This window comes from Dipodomys spectabilis, unplaced genomic scaffold (genome assembly GCF_019054845.1).
Source record: "Dipodomys spectabilis isolate Male_0828 unplaced genomic scaffold, ASM1905484v1 ptg000017l, whole genome shotgun sequence".
Taxonomy (NCBI): domain Eukaryota; kingdom Metazoa; phylum Chordata; class Mammalia; order Rodentia; family Heteromyidae; genus Dipodomys; species Dipodomys spectabilis.
This window is the reverse complement of record NW_024870694.1, coordinates 16,675,363-16,699,354: the sequence shown is the minus strand read 5'-3', so window position 1 is coordinate 16,699,354 and position 23,992 is coordinate 16,675,363. Positions and strand designations below refer to the sequence as shown.

General features: G+C 36.9%; 1 protein-coding gene across 4 annotated transcripts in view; it reads left to right on the top strand.

The window, feature by feature from the left end:
* Positions 1-23,595, top strand: part of LOC122097571 (LIM domain containing preferred translocation partner in lipoma) — a 674,686-nt gene extending 651,091 nt beyond the window's left edge. For all 4 annotated transcript variants that reach the window (XM_042668165.1, XM_042668157.1, XM_042668182.1 and 1 more), the window contains 3 exons: positions 3,031-3,209; positions 15,223-15,343; positions 18,280-23,595. In XM_042668165.1, coding sequence (XP_042524099.1) covers positions 3,031-3,209; positions 15,223-15,343; positions 18,280-18,408 — 429 coding nt within the window. In that variant the 3' untranslated portion in view covers positions 18,409-23,595. The remainder of the gene's footprint in view (positions 1-3,030; positions 3,210-15,222; positions 15,344-18,279) is intronic.
* Positions 23,596-23,992: the final 397 nt, after the last annotated feature.

The window sequence follows — 23,992 nt, the reverse complement described above, 5'->3', positions numbered from 1 at the left end:
GTCTGGGTGCTATCCGTAAGTGGGTATTATTTTGTTGTGTTGATTGTTTTTTGTTGGTCACGGGGCTTGAACTCTGGGTCTGGGCACTGTCCCTCAACTCCTCAGCTCAAGGCTAATGCTCTACCACATGAGCCACAGTAGTTTATTAGGAATAAGGGTCTCGCGGACTTTTCTGCCCAGGCTGGCTTTGATCCATGATCCTCATATCTCAGCCTCCTGAGTAGCTAGGATTACAGGTGTGAGCCACTGACATCTGGCTTATCCTCAAGTTTATTTATTTATTTATTTTATTGTGAGAATACCATACAGAGGAGTTACAATTACATGGGAAATATAACCAGTACATTTCTTATCAAGCATTGTTGCCTCCTCTTTGTTTCCCCTTCCCATCCCTTCCCATACTCCTCCTCCTCCCCCCATCCGATCCTCTCCCCCCAACCCGATCCTCTACCTCCACCAAAGTTGTCAAGTTCGTTTTTCGACATAACGACTTGTACATCTCATTGTTGCAATGGGTCCACCTGTATCCCTATTTAAACAATTTGTTTTTTCCCTTCCCCTCCACAAATTATACCAATATTAAATACAGTGAAAGCATGGGTTATACTGTGGGGGAGGGACATACAAAGCAACATAGAAATCATCTTATAAATATGCTAGAAACAATTGCATGAAAGGAAAAAAAACAAAAACAAAAAAACATTTGAACACTTATCTTGGGGTTCATTCCCCTAACATCAACTTAGCTGACCTTTTCTGGTTGACTCAGACATATACTAGTTTTTGCAAATAAGGGAAACCATGGGACCTATGTTTCTTTGGGCCTGGCTTACTTCACTTAATATAATTTTTCCAAGCCTTTCCATTTCCTAACAAATAAGACAATGTCATTCTTTCTGATGGAGGCATAGAATTCCATTGTGTATATATACCACATTTTCTTGATCCATTCATCTACTCAGGGACATCTGGGTTGGTTCCATATCTTAGCTATGAACTCAAAAAATTAAATCTCCCCAAAACAAATCTTCAAAGAAACAACTGCCCAATAAGTAAGTGGGCTAAAGACTTAAAGAGAAACTTCTCTGAAGAGGAAAGAAGAATGTCCAATAGACACATGAAGAAATGCTCAACCTCTCTAGCCATAAAAGCAATGCAAATCGAAACAACATTGAGATACCACCTCACCCCAGTTAGAATGGCTATAATCAAGAACTCTGATAACAACAGATGCTGGAGGGGGTGTGGACAGAAGGGAACCCTACTGCATTGTTAGTGGGAGTATAAACTTGTTCAACCACTTTGGAAAGCAGTTTGGAGGTTCTTCAAAAGACTCCACATAGAGCTCCTCTATCACCCAGCAATTCCACTTTTGGGCATTTACCCAAATGATCACAAACAAGACCATGCTAAAGCTACCAGCACAACTATGTTTATTGCAGCATTATCCTCAAGTTTTTATATCCAAGTCTTCCACTTGAGCTCAGTTTCACTTCTGCTCTTTTGATAGGTAATTGGAGATATGTCTCATAGACTTTCCTGACCAGGCTGGTTTTGAACCACAATCCTCAGATCTCAGCTCCCTTATTAGCTAGGATTATAGACATGAGCCACAAATATCCTGCTTACAAAAACAATTTTAATGATGTACACTTAGTAAGTGCTGTAAGCAAAGTAAATAAATTGCTCAGAGTAAGAAATTAAGAAATTAAGAAAGTAAAAAAAAGAAGCAATTCATTCCACATGGGATCATCAGGAAGGCTTCTAAGCTGTAACTTCAATGGTCAAAATGGCATTTTTTTTTCATTCATCTGGAAGCCTGAGCCAAAGCACAAATGTCTGGAAGTTACTCATAGGTTTGAATAAGAGTGAGCAGTGTAGAACGTGGTTTTCTAGAGATGACACTAGGAAAGAAGATTGGACACCATGTAAAGAGTTAGCTCTTTCTACATGATGGAGCTGTTAAGCTGTTGTATACCTGGAAAGGAATTTGGAAGTACTACAGAAGAGATGCAAACAAGGAAGTCAGCTTAGAGGGCTGATTTCAAGACACTAGTTACCTCCATAAAAGTACATCTTACTTCAAAGCACTTAAGATTCTCTTAACAAGAGGAAAATCATACCTCAATTTCCATATCCCATTCAGTTCCATATCTTTCTAATGAGACATATACCCTAGGTCTATTAGATTCCAGAGACTTAGTCCAGATAGCTTAGTTGAAGTAAAATTGTTTAATAGTACATGGGATCCTAGAGAATGATAGAAAGATAATATTTGATCTTCTGAAGGCTAGCTCACAGACTGGTGTCTCTCTTCAGGATTATATGTATCTTTTTAATCACAACATATTTTAAAGCTAGAGAACATGTATTTCTCAATTCCCTTTTCAACATTTCTATCAAGAGTTCATGGACCCTACACTTAGAGAGGGTGTTTGAATCAACATTTTAAATGACCAGAACCTTTGTTAGTACTAAGTTTCAATTGGGTATACTGTGTCAATCATCAGACAAACCATTCTCTAAAAAAAAAAATCAAGTATTACAAGTAAGAGGAAATTATTTACTAGGTGGAAAATCTGATGTAATTCAGCTATCCAACTGCAGCCAGAGACCTCATCTAGCCCAATACCTGTTTTTGTAAATAAAGCTTTACTAGAACACATTCATGCCCTTAGTTTATGTTCTTTGTAGAGAAGTTTTTGAGAAGTACAGGACAAAACCAAGCTGTTCCAGCAAAGCCAGAACTGCTTACTGTCTGAACATTTAGAGATAACTTTACCATTACTCTCGCTATAGAGGGAAAGAGCGTGGATGAAGTAAGAAAGCATAGATTCTCAATCCTGGGTTTGGTATCTACCACCTGGGTACCCCAAGGAAAGTTGATTGGCCGCCTTGTTTGCTTCTTGTAAATAGAAATGTGCTCTGCCCCCCTCAGTGCTGTGATAAGTAGATGTTTGGTAAAATACTTCTCCTCCTCTTCAGAGCTCCTTCAGTCCCAGGCTAATAAAGTCTCCTCTTCCGCCTCAGAATACTCTGGAGCAGTGCAACGTGTGTTCCAAGCCCATCATGGAACGGATTCTCCGTGCCACCGGGAAGGCCTATCATCCTCACTGTTTCACCTGTGTGATGTGCCACCGCAGCCTGGATGGCATCCCATTTACCGTGGACGCTGGTGGGCTCATTCACTGCATTGAGGACTTCCACAAGTAAGTCACCTGCTCTATTTCCTTCCCATTGTCAGACCTACTGAAGTCTGTCTGGCATGGGGCAGTCCCTGCTTCTCTCTGAGCTATAGACTCCCAGGATTCAATGAGATCTTTCAATATCTTATCTATCACCAGCCCCTAACCAGGGCAAGCATTGAGCATTAGATCATCCTTGGGAATAGCCAGCTTAGCTTCTGTTTCGAGGTTTCCCTGAGAATCATCTCTGTATGGCACTAGTTGTAATTAAATTGACTCATCCAGAGAGTCTGGGTATGTGAAATAGGCAACATTCTGCCTGTGATGTTTGATCAGTAGTTCAACTTCTCCAAGCTCTTTAACTTGGTCATCAGAACAAACCTTGTCCTAAAGCTCCCATCTGCAACAACCTGTACATCCCTGACACTCCAGGAATGGAAGCCAACAGAGGGCAGACACAGGGAGCAATTCACTCTCCCTCATTAACATATTCAGGGACAGCTGCATGCCATCCATGTCTGGTTTGTGCTCTTTCATAGCCTCTTCCCTGACCCAGGTCCTATCTTCCTCAGGATATTTTCTGGTGATATTTATTCCTACAGCATTATTCATGTTTTGAGATTAGTAAGTACAGATTCAAGATCAAAGCCACTAAAACATAGGCCTGTAAAAATACCCCTCCCCTCCTCATTTTTTTGTTATATAGGTCCTTCTGTAAGAGAGGTTTTGAGGAAAATACAGAATTTTGCCTTTTTAAACAATTTTTATTTGACCAGATCCTTAGCTTAACCTATTGGTCAATCACGTGAGTTATATGTGCATTTCTGTAGATAGCTACAGCTGTGATTTGCAAATGCTAGGCAAGAGGATCCATATTTGTTGGGCAGTGGCCTAGAGAAAACTTTTTCTGGCTCACAAAAGATGACATTCAGTTCCTAATGCTCACCTCTTTGGGTATGTGTTCTATGGCCTCTTAGAAGGGCACCCTCTGGGTTAATTTCCACACTGTTCGCAATCAGCAGCTCAGAGGTACTTTCCACAAGTAGTTTAGGAACCTGAGACTCATATTTTGAAAATGAATTTCCTAGCCACTTTCTAAGTAGCAGAGAAAGTGAAAAACCTCACCAGAATACATGAGGCTGAATGAATTAAAAAAAAAAAAAAAAAAAAAGCAGACACAGAAATTCTCAATCTGAGTTAGGCAAGGAAGGGCTCACTTTTAAAGGGCAGTCACAGCATAAATTGTACTTCACATTATTGATATTTTTAGCTCGTAATTGCACAAGGAAAAAAGAACCTGCATCTATTTCAGGAAGTGAAAAGATACCAATAAGGAGTATATTTCTGTCACCAATTCTCTCCTTTCTTAGGTTTACCCTAATTCCAGAAAGACTGATAGATATAATCAGAGCACACATGTTTCTGTTGCTGGAAAAGACTGATATATTATACCCCTCAATTAAAACAGGAAATCAATTCTGACAACTGTAAGCTTCTATCTCTGCCACTTATCTTTCATTTCTACTGGTGGGGAACATAATTAGAGACTTGCGACTGGTGACATAAGTGTGTGGGTCTGAAATCTCCAAAAAAGCAGACTTAAGCAAAGAAAAGGGAAGAGAAAAATCTCAAGCCCCAGTCCCTGCTCACTAGTTCAATTCATGTCAGAAATTGTATTTTTAAATAATGTTGTCTGCCTAGTTGGCAGGTAGGTAGAAAAGGAGACTTTCTGATATTTTCCCCATTTGCAAAAGGAAAATAAGAAAACATTTTTCAGAATTTTTCCAAGTACTAAAATACAAAACAGCTAACAATTCATCACAGTGTGAGCACCGCAAGTGCAAGAAGATCACAGAAAACAGGGTATATAGAACCTTGTTCCAGACAGGTGATTGGGCAATAGAGAGGGCTTATTCTTGGTCCTTCTCAATGGGTCTCCATCTGTGATCCTTGAGGAAATGTAGCTTAATTCAGTTCCATTCACATTTATAGAGAACCCCTTGTGTAACAATAACTGTGCTTGGTGCAAACAAGAAAAAATCAAGGATATAATTGCACAAAGAGAGAGAGAAAAGAGGAGGGGAGGAGGGCCTTTCATCTAGAAGCTTGCTAGAGGAAGTAGAATGTATGTACAGATGCGATAGCTATTTAAGGCAGAATAGGTAGCACCATGAAGCAAGCACAGAAAGAGTTTGTCAGAGTTGGAAGATATCACTGCTCTCTGGGACCCAGGCAGGCCTTATGGAAGTAGAATAATTTGCCATGTGTGCTAAGTGGAAACAAGGGATTGTTGTCAGGGAATGTAGCTGTGGCTGTTTTAGGCAGGACTTCAAAAATGGGGTCTCCAAATACAGAATCTTGAGACCTTGCTCATGAGCCATTTTCCACTTAAACATTTTTTGGTTAAGGTTGGCTTGTGTCCTCTATTGGGCACAGATTCCTTTCAAACATGCACATATACATGCATACACACACACACACACAAACACATACACACATATTGCCCAAACACTTTCCTACTTCACCTATTGGTTATTCTTGAGAGCCAAATTCACCTACCATCTCCTGTGAAGACTTCTTTCCCATGGTTGAATTTACATCTCTGTAGTTAAGAGGATTTTGTAAATTCTCCATATGTGTATACATTCTCAGAGGATCACCTTAAATTATTCTTTGCAGTAAGATAAAATAGGTATGCATACATTAATAGAACGAATACTGGAATGTATAGATCTCCCACTCAGCTCTGTGTTGTAGTGTTTTTTATTTACTCACTCCCCTGTGCCCATGCATTGAGAAAACCCCAGAGAAATAAAGCTTTATTGTCTCTGTCAATGGGTGGCAGCTTTGTTCTACTATCTAATAGCACCCTGATTGCATTAGTTAGACTCTATGATCATGTAACAAATACTTGAGAGAAATAATTAAAAGAAGGAAAGATTTACTTTGGCCCACAGTTTCAGATTTTTCTACTTCATGACAGGCTAGTATTGTGTTTCTGTTCCTGTGGACATCAGTGCCTCAAAGCAAAATGGCATAGGGTGGCAGAGATATTCATCTCCTGGCAGCTAACTCACAGGGGCTGGGAATAAGATGTGTACTTCGAAGGAACACCCCCTATGACTATTTCCTATAATTAGGCACTTCTTCCTATCTCCACTGCCCTCCAATAATGCCATCAAATTATGACTTAGCAAATAGATTTGTCCATGATGAAATCAGAGCCCCTGTGTTTCGATCACTTCCCCAAATGTCCATCAGTTGGCAAGTAAACTCCCAGTATATAAGCCCATGGAAGACATTTCATATTCAAACCATAATACTTGTTTGTTTATTTGTTAAATCAGCAACTATTTATTGACTGCCAGAAATATGCTGGATATGAGCTATGACTAACATCAATTCTCCCTTGGTTGTAAAATAGAAATAATAGATGCACTTTCTCATAATGCTACTGTGAAGAGAAAACAATATTTAAGTGGGTGACAGACTTGGAGCACAATAAATAATATGTTATAATCACTATAACTGTTTTCATCAGACTTATTATTATTAATTACTATTATTACCATTGTTATCCACTCCTTGAACTAAGCTTTGGAATAGACAGCCTGGGATTTTAAATGAAAACACCAGGAATTCTGTTTACTTCAAGTTTTGCCACCAGGGAATGAGGCTACTTGATAGGAAATAATCATCACTTAGAAAAGATACAGTTTACATTTTTCCAAAAAAAAGAGGAACCTTGAGAGTGAGTCAAAAACCAGGCAATTTCTTTCTTATAGAGAAATATGACGTTACAAGATATTGCTCAAATATCCTTTCTAGATCAGTTGTGGTAGTTAAAGGTAGAACACAGCCTCATTCTTGCAGCTCATAATGTAGTGGTCCCCCAAAATATGCAAATGTCTATATGCAAATACTCAAAATAGGTAAACTCAATGAAAGAGTTCTTATCTTAGAATAGGAAGTAATTCCACTTAGAGAAATTTGGGGAATATGGACTTAACTCTTCCAATTAAGCAACATAGACTGTCTAGGTGGATTAAAAAGCAAGATCCTTTTATCTGCTGCCTTCAAGAGTCACACCTTGCCCCATAAAAACAAACATATTCTGAAAGTGAAAGGCTGGAATAAAATCTACCAAGCAAATGGCCCCCATAAATAGGGGGGAGTTGCAATCCTAATATCAGATAAAATGGACTTCAAATTAAAATTAGTGAGAAGAGATAAAGAAGGTCACTACATACTAATTCAGGGATCTCTCCTTCAGGAGGATATTACAATTCTAAGTATCTATTCACCAAACAAGGGAGCACCCAGATTTATCCAAGACACACTTCTTTTCCTCAAATCTCATATAGATCCACAGACATTAATTGTAGGGGACTTTAACACACCACTATCCCCACTAGCTAGATCAACTCAGCAAAATCTCAACAGAGAAACCACAGATCTAAACAACTAGTCTTAACAGACATCTGCCAAATATTTCACCCAACAGCATCAGAACACACGTTCTTCTCAGCAGCACACAGAACATTTTCCAAAATAGACCATATTTTAGGTCACAAAGCAAACTTGTCCAAATTCAGAAACATTGAAATTATGTCCTGCGTTCTCTCAGAACACAGAGAATAAAATTAGAACTCTCAACACCAAAAGCCACCAAAGAAAGTCCTATAACACATGGAGGCTGAACAACACACTGTTGAACCACCAGTGGGTCATGGAAGGGATTAGAAAGGAAATTCAAATGTTCATGATATTCAACAAAAATGAACACACAAATTACCAGCTCCTTTGGGACACAGCAAAGGCAGTACTCAGAGGCAAGTTTATAGCTCTGAGTTCCTACACCAACAAATTGGAGAGATCTGAAACTAATAATTTAATGAGACATCTGAAGATCCTTGAAAAGAGCTGCAAGTTAAACCCCCAATCCAGTAGATGGAAACAAATAATTAAAATTAAATCAGAATCCAAAAAAATCCATAGAAAGAATCAACAAAACAAAGACTTGGCTCTTCAAAAAAATTAACAAAATTGACAGACCCTTAGTAGATCTTATCAGAAAAAGAACACGCCCAAATAAACAAACTCAGAGATGAGAATGGAAACATCACCACAGAAACAACCAAGATTCAAACCATTATAAGGGAATACTTCTCAAACCTTTATGCTAATAAGTTTGAGAATCTAGAAGAAATAAATGATTTCCTAGCAAATATCAGCATGTTGAAGCTAAACCAAGATGAGTTAAACCAACTTAACAGACCCATTTCAAGCATTGACGTAGAAAATGCATTACAATACCTCACATCTAAGAAAAGTCCAGGACCGGATGGATTTACAGCAGAATTCTACAAGGCCTTCAAAGTAGAACTCACACCAATACTCCTCCAACTCTTCAATAAAATTGAAAGAGAAAGTTCACTACCGAACTCATTCTATGAAGCCATCATAACCCTCATCCCAAAACCAGGCAGGGACTCATCAAAGAAAGAGGACTATAGACCCATTTCTTTGATGAACATCGATGTAAAACTTCTCAACAAAATTTTGGCCAATCATCTTCAAAAAATCATCAAAAAAAATTATACACCACAATCAAAAAGGATTCATTTCAGGAATGCAAAGCTGGTTCAATATATGCAAATCAATTCATATAATTCATCAAGGATAAAGCAAGGATAACAGCCACATGATTATCTCAATAGATGCAGAAAAAGCATTTGACAGGATCTTTATGATGAAGGCTCTTGAAAAACTAGGAATTCATGGAGCATTCCTCAATACAATAAAGGCTGTATATGACAAGCCTACAGCCAGCATTATACTTAATGATGAAAAACTAGAGCCATTTCCTCTAAACTCAGGAACTAGACAAGGATGTCTGCTCTCTCTACTTCCCTTCAATTTAGTACTACAATGCCTAGCTACAGCAATAAGACATGATTCAAACATAAAGGGGATCCATATAGGGAAAGATGAAGTAAAACTCTCCCTCTTTGCAGACGACATGATCTTGTATTTATTTTTTTTTTAATTTTTTATTGTAAAGCTACTATACAGAGGGTTACAGTTACATGAGTAAGGTAATGAGTACACTTCCTATTGAGCATTGTTACTCCCTCCATTGTTTTCCCCCTACTATCCCTTCCCTCCTTACTTTCCCCTAGGTTCTTTTTTTTTTTTTTTGTGATTAAATGATTACATAATTTCCCAAATTTCACAGTATTGTGGAATAATGATGTTCATTTAAAGTCACAAGTTCATTCTAACTTTCCTGAAGCAAATTGTCTATCACGGTCTATAACATATAACAGTGTACACATATACACCATACATGTGATGATCTTGTATTTAAAGAACCACATGGACTCCACTCCCAAGTAACCACAGCTGATTCAAAACTTTGGCAAAGTAGCAGGGTATAAAATTTTTAAAATTAAAAATCAATGGTTTTTCTGTATCCCAACAATGAGAAAGTGTGTCTGAAATCAGGAAAGCAACTCCTTTTGTTATAGCTTCACAAAAAATAAAATATCTAGGAGCTAACTAAAGTGAAGGATGTCTACGATGAAAACTTTAAAAACCTGAAAACAGAAATCAAAGTAGAACTTAGGAAGTGGAAAAACTTCCCATGCTCCTGGATTGGAAGGATGAACATCACGAAAATGGCTATACTTCCAAAACCTATCTACAAATATAATGTGAGACCTATCAAATCCAACCTCATTCTTCAATGAAATAGACGAAGCAATCCAAAAATTCATATGGAACAACAAAAGACCTCAAATAGCAAAAATGATCCTTTACAGAAAGAACAGTGCTGGAAGAATATCAATACCAAATTTCAAACTCTACTACAAAGCCATAGTAATCAAAACAGCTTGGTACTATCAAAAGAACAGACCTGAGGACCAATGGAATAGAACTGAAAACCCAGAAATGAACCCCAGACCTCTAGCCATCTACTCTTTGATAAGGGAGCAAAAAAAAAAAAAAAAAAAAAGAATGGAAAAAAGACATCCTTTCTTGCTCCTGAGTTAAAAGGAAATGGCTTTAGTTTTTCACCATTAAGTATAATGCTGGCTGTAGGTTTGTCATATACAGCCTTTATTGTATTGAGGAATGTTCCATGGATTCCTAATTTTTCCAAAGCCTTCATCATAAAGGGGTGTTGGATCTTGTCAAATGCTTTTTCTGCATCTATTGAGATAACCATGTGGTTCTTATCCTTGCTCCTGTTGATGTGATGTATTATATTAATTGATTTTCATTTATTGAACCTGCTTTGCATCCCTGAAATGAATCATGTTTGATCGTGGTGTATGATTTTTTGGATGAATTGTTAAAGTCGATTGGCCAAAATTTTGTTGAGAAGTTTTGCATCAATGTTCATCAAAGAAATGGGTCTATAGTTCTCTTTCTTTGATGAGTCCCTGCCTGGTTTTGGGATGAGGGTTATGATAACAACAGATGCTGGAGGGGATGTGGACAGAAGGGAACCTTACTGCATTGTTGGTGGGAGTGTAAACGTGTTCATCCACTTTGGAAAGTAGATGGAGGTTCCTCAAAAGACTCCACATAGAGCTCCCCTATGACCCAGCAATCCCACTTTTGGGCATTTACCCAAATGGTTACAAACAAGACCACACTAAAGTTACCAGCACAACTATGTTTATTGCAGCATTATTTACTATAGCTAAGATATGGAACCAACCCAGATGAATGGTTCAAGAAAATGTGGTATGTATACACAATGGAATTCTATGTCTCCATCAGAACGAATGACATTGCCCCATTTGTTAGGAAATGGAAAGGCTTAGAAAAAATTACATTAAGTGAAGTAAGCCAAGCCCAAAGAAACATAGGTCCCATGGTTTCCCTTATTTGCAATATCTAGTATATGTATGAGTCAAGCAGAAAAGGTCAGATAATGTGATGTTAGGAAAATGAACCCTTAGATATGTATTTAAATGTTTTTTTCTTTCATGCATTTGTTTCTAATGCATTTATAAGATTATTTCTTTGTTGCTTTGTATGTCCCTCCCCCACAGTATAACCCCTGCTTTCACTATATTTGATGTCAGTATAATTTGTGGAGGAGAAGGGGAAAAACAAGTCATTTAAGGATACAGGTGGACCCGTTGCAACAATGAGAAGTACAAGTTGTCATGTCGAAAAGGAACTTTACAACTTTGGTGGGGGGGGGGAGGATTGGGTGGGGGGGGCGGGGGAGGCTGGGAAAGGATGTAAAGGGTAAACAAAGGAGGAGGCTGCAACGCTTGATAAGAAATGTACTCATTATCTTGCCCATGTAATTGTAACCCCTCTATACAGTATGTTCACAATAAAAAAAAATGTGGTATATATACACAATAGAATTCTATGTCTCCATCAGAACGAATGACATTGCCCCATTTGTTAGGAAATGGAAAGACTTGGAAAAAATTATTTTAAGTGAAGTAAGCCAGGCCCAAAGAAACATAGGTCCCATGGTTTCCTTTATTTGCAATATCTAGTATATGTCTGAGTCAAGTAGAAAAGGTCAGATAAGGTGATGTTAGGGAAATGAACCCTAAGATATGTATTCAAATGTTTTTTTTTTCATTCGATTGTTTCTAACGCATTTATAAGATAATTTCTTTGTTGCTTTGTATGTCCCTCCCCCACAGTATAACCAGTGCTTTCACTGTATTTGATGTTGGTATAATTTGTGGATGGGAAGGGGAAAAAACAAGTTGTTTAAATAGGGATACAGGTGGACTATTGCAACAATGAGAAGTACAAGTCGTTATGTCAAAAACGAACTTTACAACTTTGGTGGGGGGTGGGGTGGACTGGGTGGGCGGGGGAGGATGGGAAGGGATGGGAAGGGGAAACAAAGGAGGAGGCTACAATGCTTGATAAGAAATGCACTCATTATCTTGCCCATGAAATTGTAATACCTCTGTACAGTATTTTCACAATAAAAAAAATTTTAGAAAAGAGTGGGAAAAATGTTAGACATTTAAAAAAAAGAATGGAAAAAAGACAGCCTCTTCAGTAAATGGCACTGGCAAAATTGGTTAATTACCTGTAGAAAAACTAAAGCCTAGATCTTTATATATCACCCTGCACCAGAATCAACTCCAAATGGATCAAAGACCTCTGAGTCAAAGCAGACACCCTGAAAACATTACAGGAAGGAATAGGAAAACCCCTAAGTCTCCTTGGCACAGGCTGAAATTTTCTTAATAGAGACCCAGAAACACAACAAATCAAAGAAAGGTTGGACAAATGGAATTGCATGAAACTGCAGAGCTTCTGCATGGCAAAGGACATAGATTGAGAGAAGATCTTCATTAGCCATACAATGGACAAGGGTCTCATATCTAAAATATACCTGGAACTCAAAAAATTAAATCCCCCAACAACAAATCCTCAAAGAAACAACTGCCCAATAAATAAGTGGGCTAACGACTTAAAGAGATACTTCTCTGAAGAAGAAATAATAATGGCCAATATACACATGAAGAAATGTTCAACCTCTCTAGCCATAAAAGAAATGCAAATCAAAACAACATTGAAATTCCACCTCACCTCAGAATGGCCATAATCAAGAAATCTAATAACAACAGATGCTGGAGGAGATGTGGCCCAAAAGGAAAGTTACTACACTGTTGGTAGTAGTGTAAACTTGTTCATGCACTTTGGAAAGCAGTATGAAAGTTCCTCAAAAGACTCCACATAGAGGTCTGCTATGACCCAGCAATCCCACTTTTGGGCATTTACCCAAATAATCACAAACAAGGTCATGCTAAGGCTACCAGCACAACTATGTTTATCACAGCATTATTTACCATAGCTAAGATATGGAACCAACCCAGATGCCCCTCAGTAAATGAATAGGTCAAGAAAATGTGATACACACACACACACACACACACACACACACACACACACACACATACACACTGTGGAATTCTATGCCTCCATCAGAAAGAATGATATCACCCCATTTGTTAAGAAATGGAAAGACTTGGAAAAACTTTCATTAAATGAAGTAAGCCAGGCCCAAAGAAACATAGGTCCCATGGTTTCCCTTATTTGCAATAACTAATACATGTCTAGGACAAGCAGAAAAGGTCAAAAGCTATATACATATGACCATATAACCTGATGTTAAGCGAAAGAAATGAACTCCAAGATAGGGACACAAATATTTTTTTTCTTTCTTGCTATTGTTTCTAACATATTTATAATATACTATGTGATTTTTTTTATTTCTTTGTATGTTTCTTTGTATGTTTCTCTCCCATCGTATAACCCCTGTTTTCACTGTATTTGATTCCAGTGCCTTGCATCTTGTATTTACACTTCTCTGATTTGGGGAGGAGAAGGGAAAAAAATGCTTAAAAAGGGATTCAGGTTGACCCATTGTAACAATGAGATGTACAAGACACTATGCTGAAAAGGAACTTTACAACTTTGGCTGGGGGGAGGGGGGAAGGGGAATAGTTGTGGAGGTGAGAGGGAAGGGATAGTAGGGGAAAAACAAAGGAGGAGGCAACAATGCTCAGTAGGAAATGTACTCATTACCTTGCTCATGTAACTGTAACAGTATTTTTACAATTAAAAACATGCAAAAAAAAAAAAGAGAAAGAAATGTGGGGAAGGTATGGATACTTTCAGAGTCTATAGTTCCAGTGGATTTGAGAAAAGGAAATTTTGCAGCTGAAATCAGAAGCCTGCTTATTTCACTATTAATGACCTAGATTCAAAAATAATCAGGTAGTCCAAAGCATTTTTTTACCGTTGAATATTTAAACTCCTTCTTGAATAAAATACCACTTATAACAACTCTGATTGCTGCTACAGGCATACCATGATCCTTTTAATTTTTCTTTCATAGCAATCAATTGATCTGCTGCTTAACTCATATTTATTTAGATTGCAGCCATACAGATGCCTTTTGGGTGCTGCCAGGAAAATTAATATGTATATAGAGAATATAATGTATGTAAAAATGCTTTGACAACCATAAAATGCTCTGTAAAGTATTAGATTACTACCATTATTTCCTTTTAAGTTGAACTACAAATAGATAAACTTTAACATCATTAATCTTAAAACCATTACCATGAAAAGGCTGAGTTGCATAGCCTGATTTTTTTAATAGCTTCAATTTCTATTCATGTCCATTTCAAATCATGTCTCATTCTATACCTTCACAAATGCCATCTCTAATTTCCAAGAAGATCAAGCCTAGATCTGTTACAAGAAAGAAAAAGTTAGGACCTGTAGGTAATATAATAGTAAAAAAATACTTAGAAGAAACTATAAAATTCTTAATCAGATCCTCAAAAACATATTCATATATGTATGAGTATATATGTTTCTATGAACATAGCTTTTAGTAGTGTAAAAAAAACTTTAAAGAATAATGAACTTGACATCTCTTTTTAAACAAAAGTTTAATGTGGGCAAAATGCAAGAAATTTAGAATTGATTGTTGTTAAGTTTAGTGTAATGCATAGTTAAACTCACTAGTCTCTGTCATTCAGAAGACCTATGGATTAGAGAATTCTAATCTTGGTTTCTAGAATTCAAGACACATTTCAGAAAAGAGGCATTAATAGTTGGAAAGGAGGCAAAGATAGCAAACTAGGGCTAAAGGAAAGCATCTAGAGTTATAGAAATCAGAAGCATGAACCATGCCTCCCTCTGTTCAACTGAGCTTTGTGCTTGTAGCAGGAATCTATGCACAAGCACATTGCATATGACACGCTGTTGTGGTAAAGTGCTCCTACACACTCTTCATACAAAGCAATTCACACACTCCTCCACCAAATCAAATATGACTCAGTTGTCGTAAGTCCCTTGTGCAGATGAGGAAGTGGGCCGCAGAAGAAATATGACTTGTTCAAGATTGTACATAAAACTCAGACACATGGTCTTGACTCTGATTTGTGTCTTTTTTTTTTCTTCTGCAGCTGTTTGTTGATGAATATACTAAGGGTCTAAACACACTTTCTTCATTTTTCAGGAAATTTGCACCTCGATGTTCTGTGTGCAAGGAGCCAATCATGCCAGCCCCAGGCCAGGAGGAGACTGTTCGCATTGTGGCTCTCGACCGTGATTTCCATGTGCACTGCTACCGCTGTGAGGTCTGTACGGGGTTCCTCATGTCCTGCTACTGCGTGGCAGGCATGGAATGGCTTATTAGAGCTGAGTACTCATAATTGTAGCAATCCTTCACTCTGGGGAAAACCTTGGTGCTAGCATCAATGGACTTGGGTTTTAGCTCATTTAATTCAAGTAAACTCAAGTGACATTGTATATGTCATTGATGTCAAGTGACATTGTATAAGTCACCTTATGTTTCCCACACAAATTTGCAATTATTTTAGCAAGGACTAAAATTCATAACTCCAAAATGTGGCTAGACATTAAAATACAAAGTCGTGAATCAATGGACATCTTTTAAAAATAATTTAGACATTTGAAAATATGGTATCATTATTATTGTCATCGTACTGAATGCTTATGACTCCAATCTTCTGCTTATCTATATCTATGATGTCAGGGATTCATTTATTTCAGAAAGGTTGGAGATTCTGGTTCAAAGTCATAGACATTGGTGTATTTATTACTAAGTACTGACTAAACATTTAGAAGGCAAGAAACTAGCATGGTGCTAGTGGCTCAAGCCTAAAATCATAACTACTCAGGAGGCTGAGATCTGAAGATCACAGACAAATCAGATATTCCAATTAACCAGCAAAATCCAGAACTGCAGTGTGACTCAAGTGGTAAAGCAACAGCAGTTATCAAAAAAGCCCAGAGAGAGCACATGGCTTTCAGTTCTAATCCCAGTAGCGGAAAACCCACAAATACACATAAAACACACACTCACACATGAGGTCAGATGCCTGTTAAGCATAATAGAAGAGTCATGCAGAAGGATCCTGGGAATACAGACCTGTAATTCAGACTAGAAAAGACAAGAGACGTTCTTCTGAAACAGAGGAGGTCAGCTAAAATCTATGGAACATTAGGCTGTTAATGTAGGAAAGGCCTTTCCTCCTGGAATTTTAATGATTTTAAAATAGTTTCTTAGTTCTACAAATTTACTTTGAAACAGTTTCCTTATTTTTTACTAGCTCTTCTGAGAAGTACTTTGAACTCCCTTTTCTGTGTAGAATAACCTCCTTATACTCACGCCTCATCTAGCTAGGAGATCATCCCAGGACACTGGCTTATGGGGCTATGGCCTCTCTGGAACTATATTTATTCCAGTTGCTGCTTTAGCTGTAACTGACCATCTGTTTTATGTCTTGTGCTTTGGTTTGCCCTACAGCCCAAGTTGCATGCCTTGTTCCAGCATTAACATAAGAAAAGATAATACAAAACCAACAGCTTTTCTACAAGGTTTTATGACTTAAAAGAAAAACAGTGCCCATCCATTATGTTTAAAATAGACCAAATGATGAGTGCCTAAGATCTAATAGATATTTTATAGATGGAGAAACTGGGGCTCCAAGAACAAGGTTTCCCAGAATTTCTCACATACTTGATCTATGTACAAATGGGCTTTGACTTTTTAAGTGGCTTGCCTGAAATGCGCCCTTCTCCTATTGAGTTAAATGATAGCTATATAAATTAGATTTGCTTTAAAATGCTGAGAAATTCTTCAGAAGAAAACTATAAAAATGGAAAGAATGTTGAATTAGAAGAGAGCAAAACATTACAGACAGAAAAGAACAAAGCATCATTCTAGTCCTTGTATAAGTTCATATGTAGACGAATTCCTTCTCTGTCCCTTGCCTTCCCTTTCTGTGTGACAGTGACAGAAGGCTGCAGTGGCTACTCTGTAAAGGCTCCCTTTGGCTCTGAGATTCTAGGTATTAATAACTCCAAGGCCGCGACCAACTGTGGGCTCCTCAAGGTGCCCGGATGATGCTCCACTGAGTGCTTGAAACTACACTTCTTATGAAATAGCCTTCTTGTATTGCAACAGAAAGATTTTGCTTAGTTCTATTGCCCAATTTCCTAAAGGCCTCTAGAACTACAATAGATCCAGTGACACTTTTTGGTGAAGCCAAAGTTCCTGCGGAGCATGACTGTTACTGCCACTGCATTCTGAACCACGCCTAGTTTGAACCTAAATTTTCATGTGACATGAGCTCCATTAACCTCTCCTTGCCATTGCTGGGTAACAGACATGCAATTTGTAGCAGTTGTAACCTATAGCATTTGGATTTAATTTCCAAGGAAGCCCGTTTTCTCCAAAGGCAATGGCCAGCATTTAACTACTAACACTTTCCAACATGGATCATCAGAGGTACTGTTGACGGACAATCTTTTGCACTTATGTGATTCTCTGGCTCTTTTTTTTTTTCTTCAAATGATGACTACATCCATTTTCTGCTCTGGCTCTCCAAAGAGCTTGGTAAGATAGAAAATGCAGGGTTTGAGAGTTGCAGTCAGACTTGTGTGCAGTGGCAAACACTAAGGACAAGTACCCCTTGAGCCTCTCATAGTTGGTATGCATTCCTCTACATTGTACTATCTTCTTTGTGAAGTGAACTATTGTTCTCCACAGCCTATAGGATTTCATACTATTTTACTACAGTTGAAATAGGTATGCAGAAACCAGTGGTGGTCCTTCTTGGCAGGAATTACTCTCTTTGTTTTGGCCCAGAAAGGGCTCAAGATTTCCATTCCTGAACCTGTGCATTCCTTTACAGAGATCTTTAAGCTGCCAATACAGGGTAAAGATGGATTAGATCACTTTTTTTCCCCTCTCTGGTTATTGCTATTTTCATTTGAGGCAACAAGGTTGCCTTTGGAACTGAAATCAAGTGCATTTAAAAGAGTCCTTTTACTCCTTTTGAATTTATGTCTATAATGTCTAATTGAGTTTGATTCAGAATACATCATGCTTTATACTTGGAACAGGGCAGATGGCAAGTCTTGATGTTACTTGAAGCAGGATAGATAGCAAGCAGCCCCTCTGTGAAGGCCTTGACTATAAAGCTGACACATTGGATTTCATGTACGCACATTTGAATTGACATTGTTTCTATCTTTAATTTTCTAGGATTGTGGTGGTCTTCTGTCTGAAGGAGACAATCAAGGTTGCTACCCCTTGGATGGACACATCCTCTGCAAGACCTGCAACTCTACTCGTATCAGGGTGCTAACAGCCAAGGCGAGCACTGACCTGTAGATCCAGCAGCTTGCTTTCGCTGCTAACTGCACAGCAGCACCGAGAAGAATGAAACACACACAAAGGGAAGGAATAGGAAAAGTAGAGGCAAGGCAATCAAGCTTTGTTCTTCATCTGATGTTAACCTTTCTTTAGAAACACATAGATTATGAGTTGGTTTTTTGTTCTTTTAAGTTCTTATCAAATACACACTTCACAAGTGATCATGTAAGGCCTCCACAGGCCTTTGTTCTAAAGACTTTCACATTTTTGCACGGATTATACTTTGTCTCATTCACTTCTGTATTCCTCTAACTTCTAATCCCCATGTTTTTCTCGCTTTTCTTCTGGTTGAATAGTGTTTTTTTTTAATGTGGTATTTGCTGTCACATGATTTTTTTTTTCCTCCCTGGGTGAATGTTCCAACTCACAGGTGCTCATAGCTTGCAGTCTCATCCCAATATTCCTGACTGCTTGTGCCCTTAGGGTTGGTTAGCCATTCTGTTGCTCTGTATTGAAAAGTATATTTTCCTGTTGCTCTCTACCATGCATGTGCCATAAAGGAAAAAAACAATGTACATTCTTTCATGTTTGACTACAAAAATTTGTTATAAAGTACAGTACATTCAAATAAGCTCCAATTTGAATTACATCAATCCAAATTCAAAAATCTATGGTGATCCATGGCTAAATCTCATCAGAAAATAGTATGGGTCCATAGTTAATGGTTGGTGAATGAGAACCAAGCTTTAGTTGTTTTCTAAAAATGATTACTGGGTGGGATATGCTACACAAAGCATTTTAAGGCTGCGTGGGAAAAATGCATTATTATCCTTTGTTCTATCTTTAGCTTTACCTTTCCAAATGACTTGGACATATGTAGACAGATTTGCTTTTGTAACATTTTCAGTACTGTCCCACTTTCCAGCTTAGAACTCTCTATAACATAAAATCGTATTTTATATGTGTTTTCTTTCCTAATAGTCAAAACCCAATTAAGAGTATTGACTTTCTCTAGAGGAATTTACCTATTAAAAAATAGCTAAAATTCCTTCTTTTTGCTCTTTTATCTTTTTCAACTCCCCAGACAAAGTCTTTTTTGCCTGACTTTTGCAAATCAAGGCACACAAAATGAAGTTGTGTAGCTTTGTTGCATTTACTTTAAAAAGAAAGAAATGGTTTCAAGATTGTGAAACCACAGTTTTATTATTCTCCTAATCCTTCTGCAACTTGAATTACATATTGCAGGAGACATTTTCATATCATTAGTGTGACATTTATACCACACTTTCAAAGACAATCACTGTAAAAAAAAATCCTTTCTGTGCTAAAAATATGCAGAATCTCTGCCTAGAATCTGTATTCAAACTCTTATTAGCCAGTGAAACACTTGCTTGCCAATTGCAGATCCAAATTAAGTTCTAGCATGTTTCACTTGAGAGATACCTAGCTTAGCAATGGCAAGTTGCCATTTTTTTTAAAACTAATTAAGTATTTGGGAGTTGAGATTTTTTTTAAGTTTCCTTTTAAAATTCCCCAGGTATATACTTTTAAGTTATGGAGTACTTTAAATATACAAAAAATATAAATACAAATAATATAATGAATTCCTCTATACCTAACATCAAGTTTAAGAAATACAGTCACATTTAATGAGTATCCCTCTCTAATTTCACAAACCTTTTTATGCCTGATGATGCAGAGGATTTTTCTGGTCTGAATTATTTTTTTTAATTTTAACAACCAGAACAGAAATAAAAACTTATTTGTACATGTTTTAAATTGCAACTCGTGCCTTAGAAATTCTAGTTGAATGTATTTTTGTTTGAATAGGAATCATCATATACATGATTTAAGAAAAAAAAGAATGAGAAAATCTTAAGCCCATAGCACCACAGTTCATCTAACTCAATCTATGGCGTATTTGCTTTTGTTCAACAATTGTGTGTAAAACCAACAAAGTCATGAATTTCAACAGCTCTCTTTCACCACTGACCTGTTCTTACCTTCTGCTCTTATTGTTGATCTTATATTTCTCATAATGTGAAATAGAATGATATTCATATAGGGGCAGTATGTGAATTTCAGGATACAGTGGAGACTGTGTTTCTGAATTCCTGTGTTTCAGATCAAAAAAGTCAGACTATGCAAATTCCCTTCAAAGAGCACTGACTGCTAGTGTAATATAATCCTCTTATATTGATTTATTAATATGTTTACTATGAAATACTTTGTGGGGAAATATATTTAGGCCAAAATTAGGATGGAGTTTATGGAGGGTTATGTTTTATCGCTGGAAATACAATCATTTATTCCTATAAATTATTCCAACAAAAAAAAAGACTGAAGTATTCACACTATAAAAATGCAATGCCATCCTACTTGTTTGTTATGTTTAAATCTGTATGCAACCAAATGTTTACATAAAAGAAAAAGTTTTTAAAAAAAAGTGTTGTCACAAGCCCATCCTGTGGCTCTACCAGGAGAACTCTGCTTGCTTACAATCTTTATACTGTGTTCTTATCATGTCACCTCAGAGTATCTTTACCAAAGACTTTTAAAGTAAATCTCTTTTTAATATAGACTTATAATTTTATAAGAAGGAATGTGCACGTACACAGAAATACTTAGACTTAGATGTTTTCCTTTCACAAGATCTAATAAGGAAAGGATCCTACCATATTTTACTCTAGGATTTCCTAAATATATGATTTATATTTCTCTTTTTTCTTTTTCTGTAAATCCTTTGATTTAAATAAAGCAAAGTCACCCTTTTATGTGTTATATACCTGAAATAGTGCCTATAACAGAGTTATAAAGATCATATTAACTTGATGATACTCATTTTCTTTTGATATATTATCTTGATTGTTATCCTTTTAATACATGAATAGTATAAAAGAATAGAGTCTATAGCACAAAGTTTGTAAGAAAATATACCATATTTTTTAAGTATCAAAAGCACAAATATCTGCTATTTTGTGTAATATGAGAGACATAAAAAAGAAAAGGCAAAAATGCTCTGCCATGGCTCCTCAGACTATTTAATAATAAGATGATTGTCAATTGTTTTTGCAGTGCTCAGAAATGAACCCAGAACTTCATACGTGTTAGGCAAAATGTTCTGCCACTGAGCCCCAAAGTATGAATTTTTGAATGTTTGGATCTCCAGCTCCTACTGACTCAATGTGGAGTCTGGTTGACAAACAAAATTGTCTTTAAAACTAAAAATTAAATCATGCATCCCAGTATAAGGAATCCAAGATATGAGATTCCAACATCTTTGCAGCTCAACGATGAGGGTTCCTCTCCCTGTTCTCGACACACTGGTGTTTCTGAAGGAGAAATTCCTTGATCAAAACTTCCTCATGGGGTGTATACTGATTAACAAATAGATATAATGATTTCCTATAAGAGATTCTGCAAATGCTCATGCTGGTATTCAAAGAAGGTAACCCTAGCCATATACCTTAAAGAAGTATATTACATTTGTGTCCAGAGGAAGAAGAGAGTGCTTGTTTAATGAGGCTGGAGTAGATAGGTAGTAGAAGATAGACAGGACTCTGAAAATGCAACTGCCATCCATGTTCCTAGTTAGTGAAAATTAAAAATTAAAAAATTAAAAAAATAAAAAATCCTATTAATGTGAACCAGCCAGGATAACAGTGTTATTTCTATTTGATATGGTTAGGGCTTCTCTTGTCAAATCTGTGTCTGTTGCCCCCTGATCCTTCCATTATCAAGTTTTGAAGGGTGTTGGGAAAATGATGGCAGCTGCTAGGGAGATCAGGGAAACACTGATATAACCTCACAGCCTCTCACCATCCCTCTTGGCTTGGAAAGGCTTTTTTTTTCATATACAGTTCTAGAAATATTGCCATTCTACCTTAGTATTTCACATTTGTAGTTTAAACAAGTGATTGTCCATCTGTTGCCTAGAGCTGCGGTACATGTGTGTTATGAATGAAATATGACAGCATGTTCCATACCCCTGCTTTAGCCATCTGTAGAAAGCCAGCAAACTGAAAAAGATATACCTCTGCAAAATGTGCCTCTAGTCCATTTCCAGGGATGCCTCTTTTGGTGCACTGACAATCAGAAAACAACCCACGATTGTGCCTTATTTTTAAATAATCTATTTATACTACTATGACTATTCTGCTGAGGTCAGTAATGGAAACAGTCATCCCCAAATCCCAAATATATACTCAGCAGAATTTCAAAACACATCCAGAAGACTCTGAATCCCCCTTAACATCCTCAAATAGTATTTTTCTTCTTCTTCTGGAAGGTTCTCCTGGGTCCTTCCAGTTATAAAAACATTCTATGCCAGAAACTGATATAGTAGATGTTGTCCGTGTTTGTGATTAGGTTTTACTCTGGTTTTATTCAGATAATAAAGGCAGAGATGTGAGCCTTCTCCACCCACATGCCATCTCCTTTTGTACTTCAGTTGCCTTTGTTTATCTTGATAGTGAATAGGTGAATTTGGGTCCTGGTTCTGAGCAAGTCATTAATATAGTGCAATTATGAACATTTCAGGACAAGTTCTTCACTTGACACAGATTTGTTTTAAACTTTTAAAAAAAAGAGTCAGACTATGATTTACTATGATTTGCAAAGAATAATTAATCCCTGTATCCTTTCCATTTTTTCCTCTTTCTTCCTATCTTACCTTCTTTCCTACTTCCTTCCTTTTTTCTATTATGCCTGTTACACTACCCAAGTTGAACTTGTAATAAGTCATTCTTCCATCATCCTTATAGAACTGTAATATATGGCATCCAAAATACCTTCATCTTAAGGGTCATATCTTTAAACTTGTGTTTAGTCATGGAATGAGATGGGGGTATATCTTCATCAGGGAATCCGACAATTCTTGGAAAATTCATTTATGACTGGTCTAGGCTTTCTGGCCATCTGCAAAAATAATGTGAGACAAAGTTGAAACTTTGTTTTCAAACCCAAAGCATTTTGACCACAAAATAATTACATTTTAGTGGCAGCATATCATTTTATCATTTTTTCATTGAAACTTAATTGTTTTCTCTGTTGCAAGGGAAAATGATTATCTTTCTAAAATTTTAATGTATAGCATTTCACCCATGATAATATTAAATCTTAATAATTGAATCATAAGAGTTATAGTAAGCCATCAATTGAGTTTTTATTGGATCATGAATTAAAGGCATATATTCATTAAGATACGAATGCATTCCTCTGTTTTACTTTACTGTTTCTTTTGTTGAGGTATAGACTCTTATTTCAGCCAGCCGATAAGCATGTGGCTTATTTTGTGGGGGAGCTATGTGGAAGAGGCATTTTAATTCAACTGAAGTTATTTTAAAGAAAACATTAAAATCTTCACTCTTCATTTCTGCTTGTCACTTAATTTACAGAAGTCTTTAAGTATACTAATAAAGATTCCTAGTTCTAGCTTTTATTTAAAAACAAAATTAGAATGAATATATGTATAGTATTCTAATATCAGTTATATACCATCTTTAAATGGCCACCCTTTCTTACAACTTTTATCTCTCTACATTGTACTCCCTTCCTCATCTCATTTTAATAATAATTGCCTAAACACTATACGAGAATCATC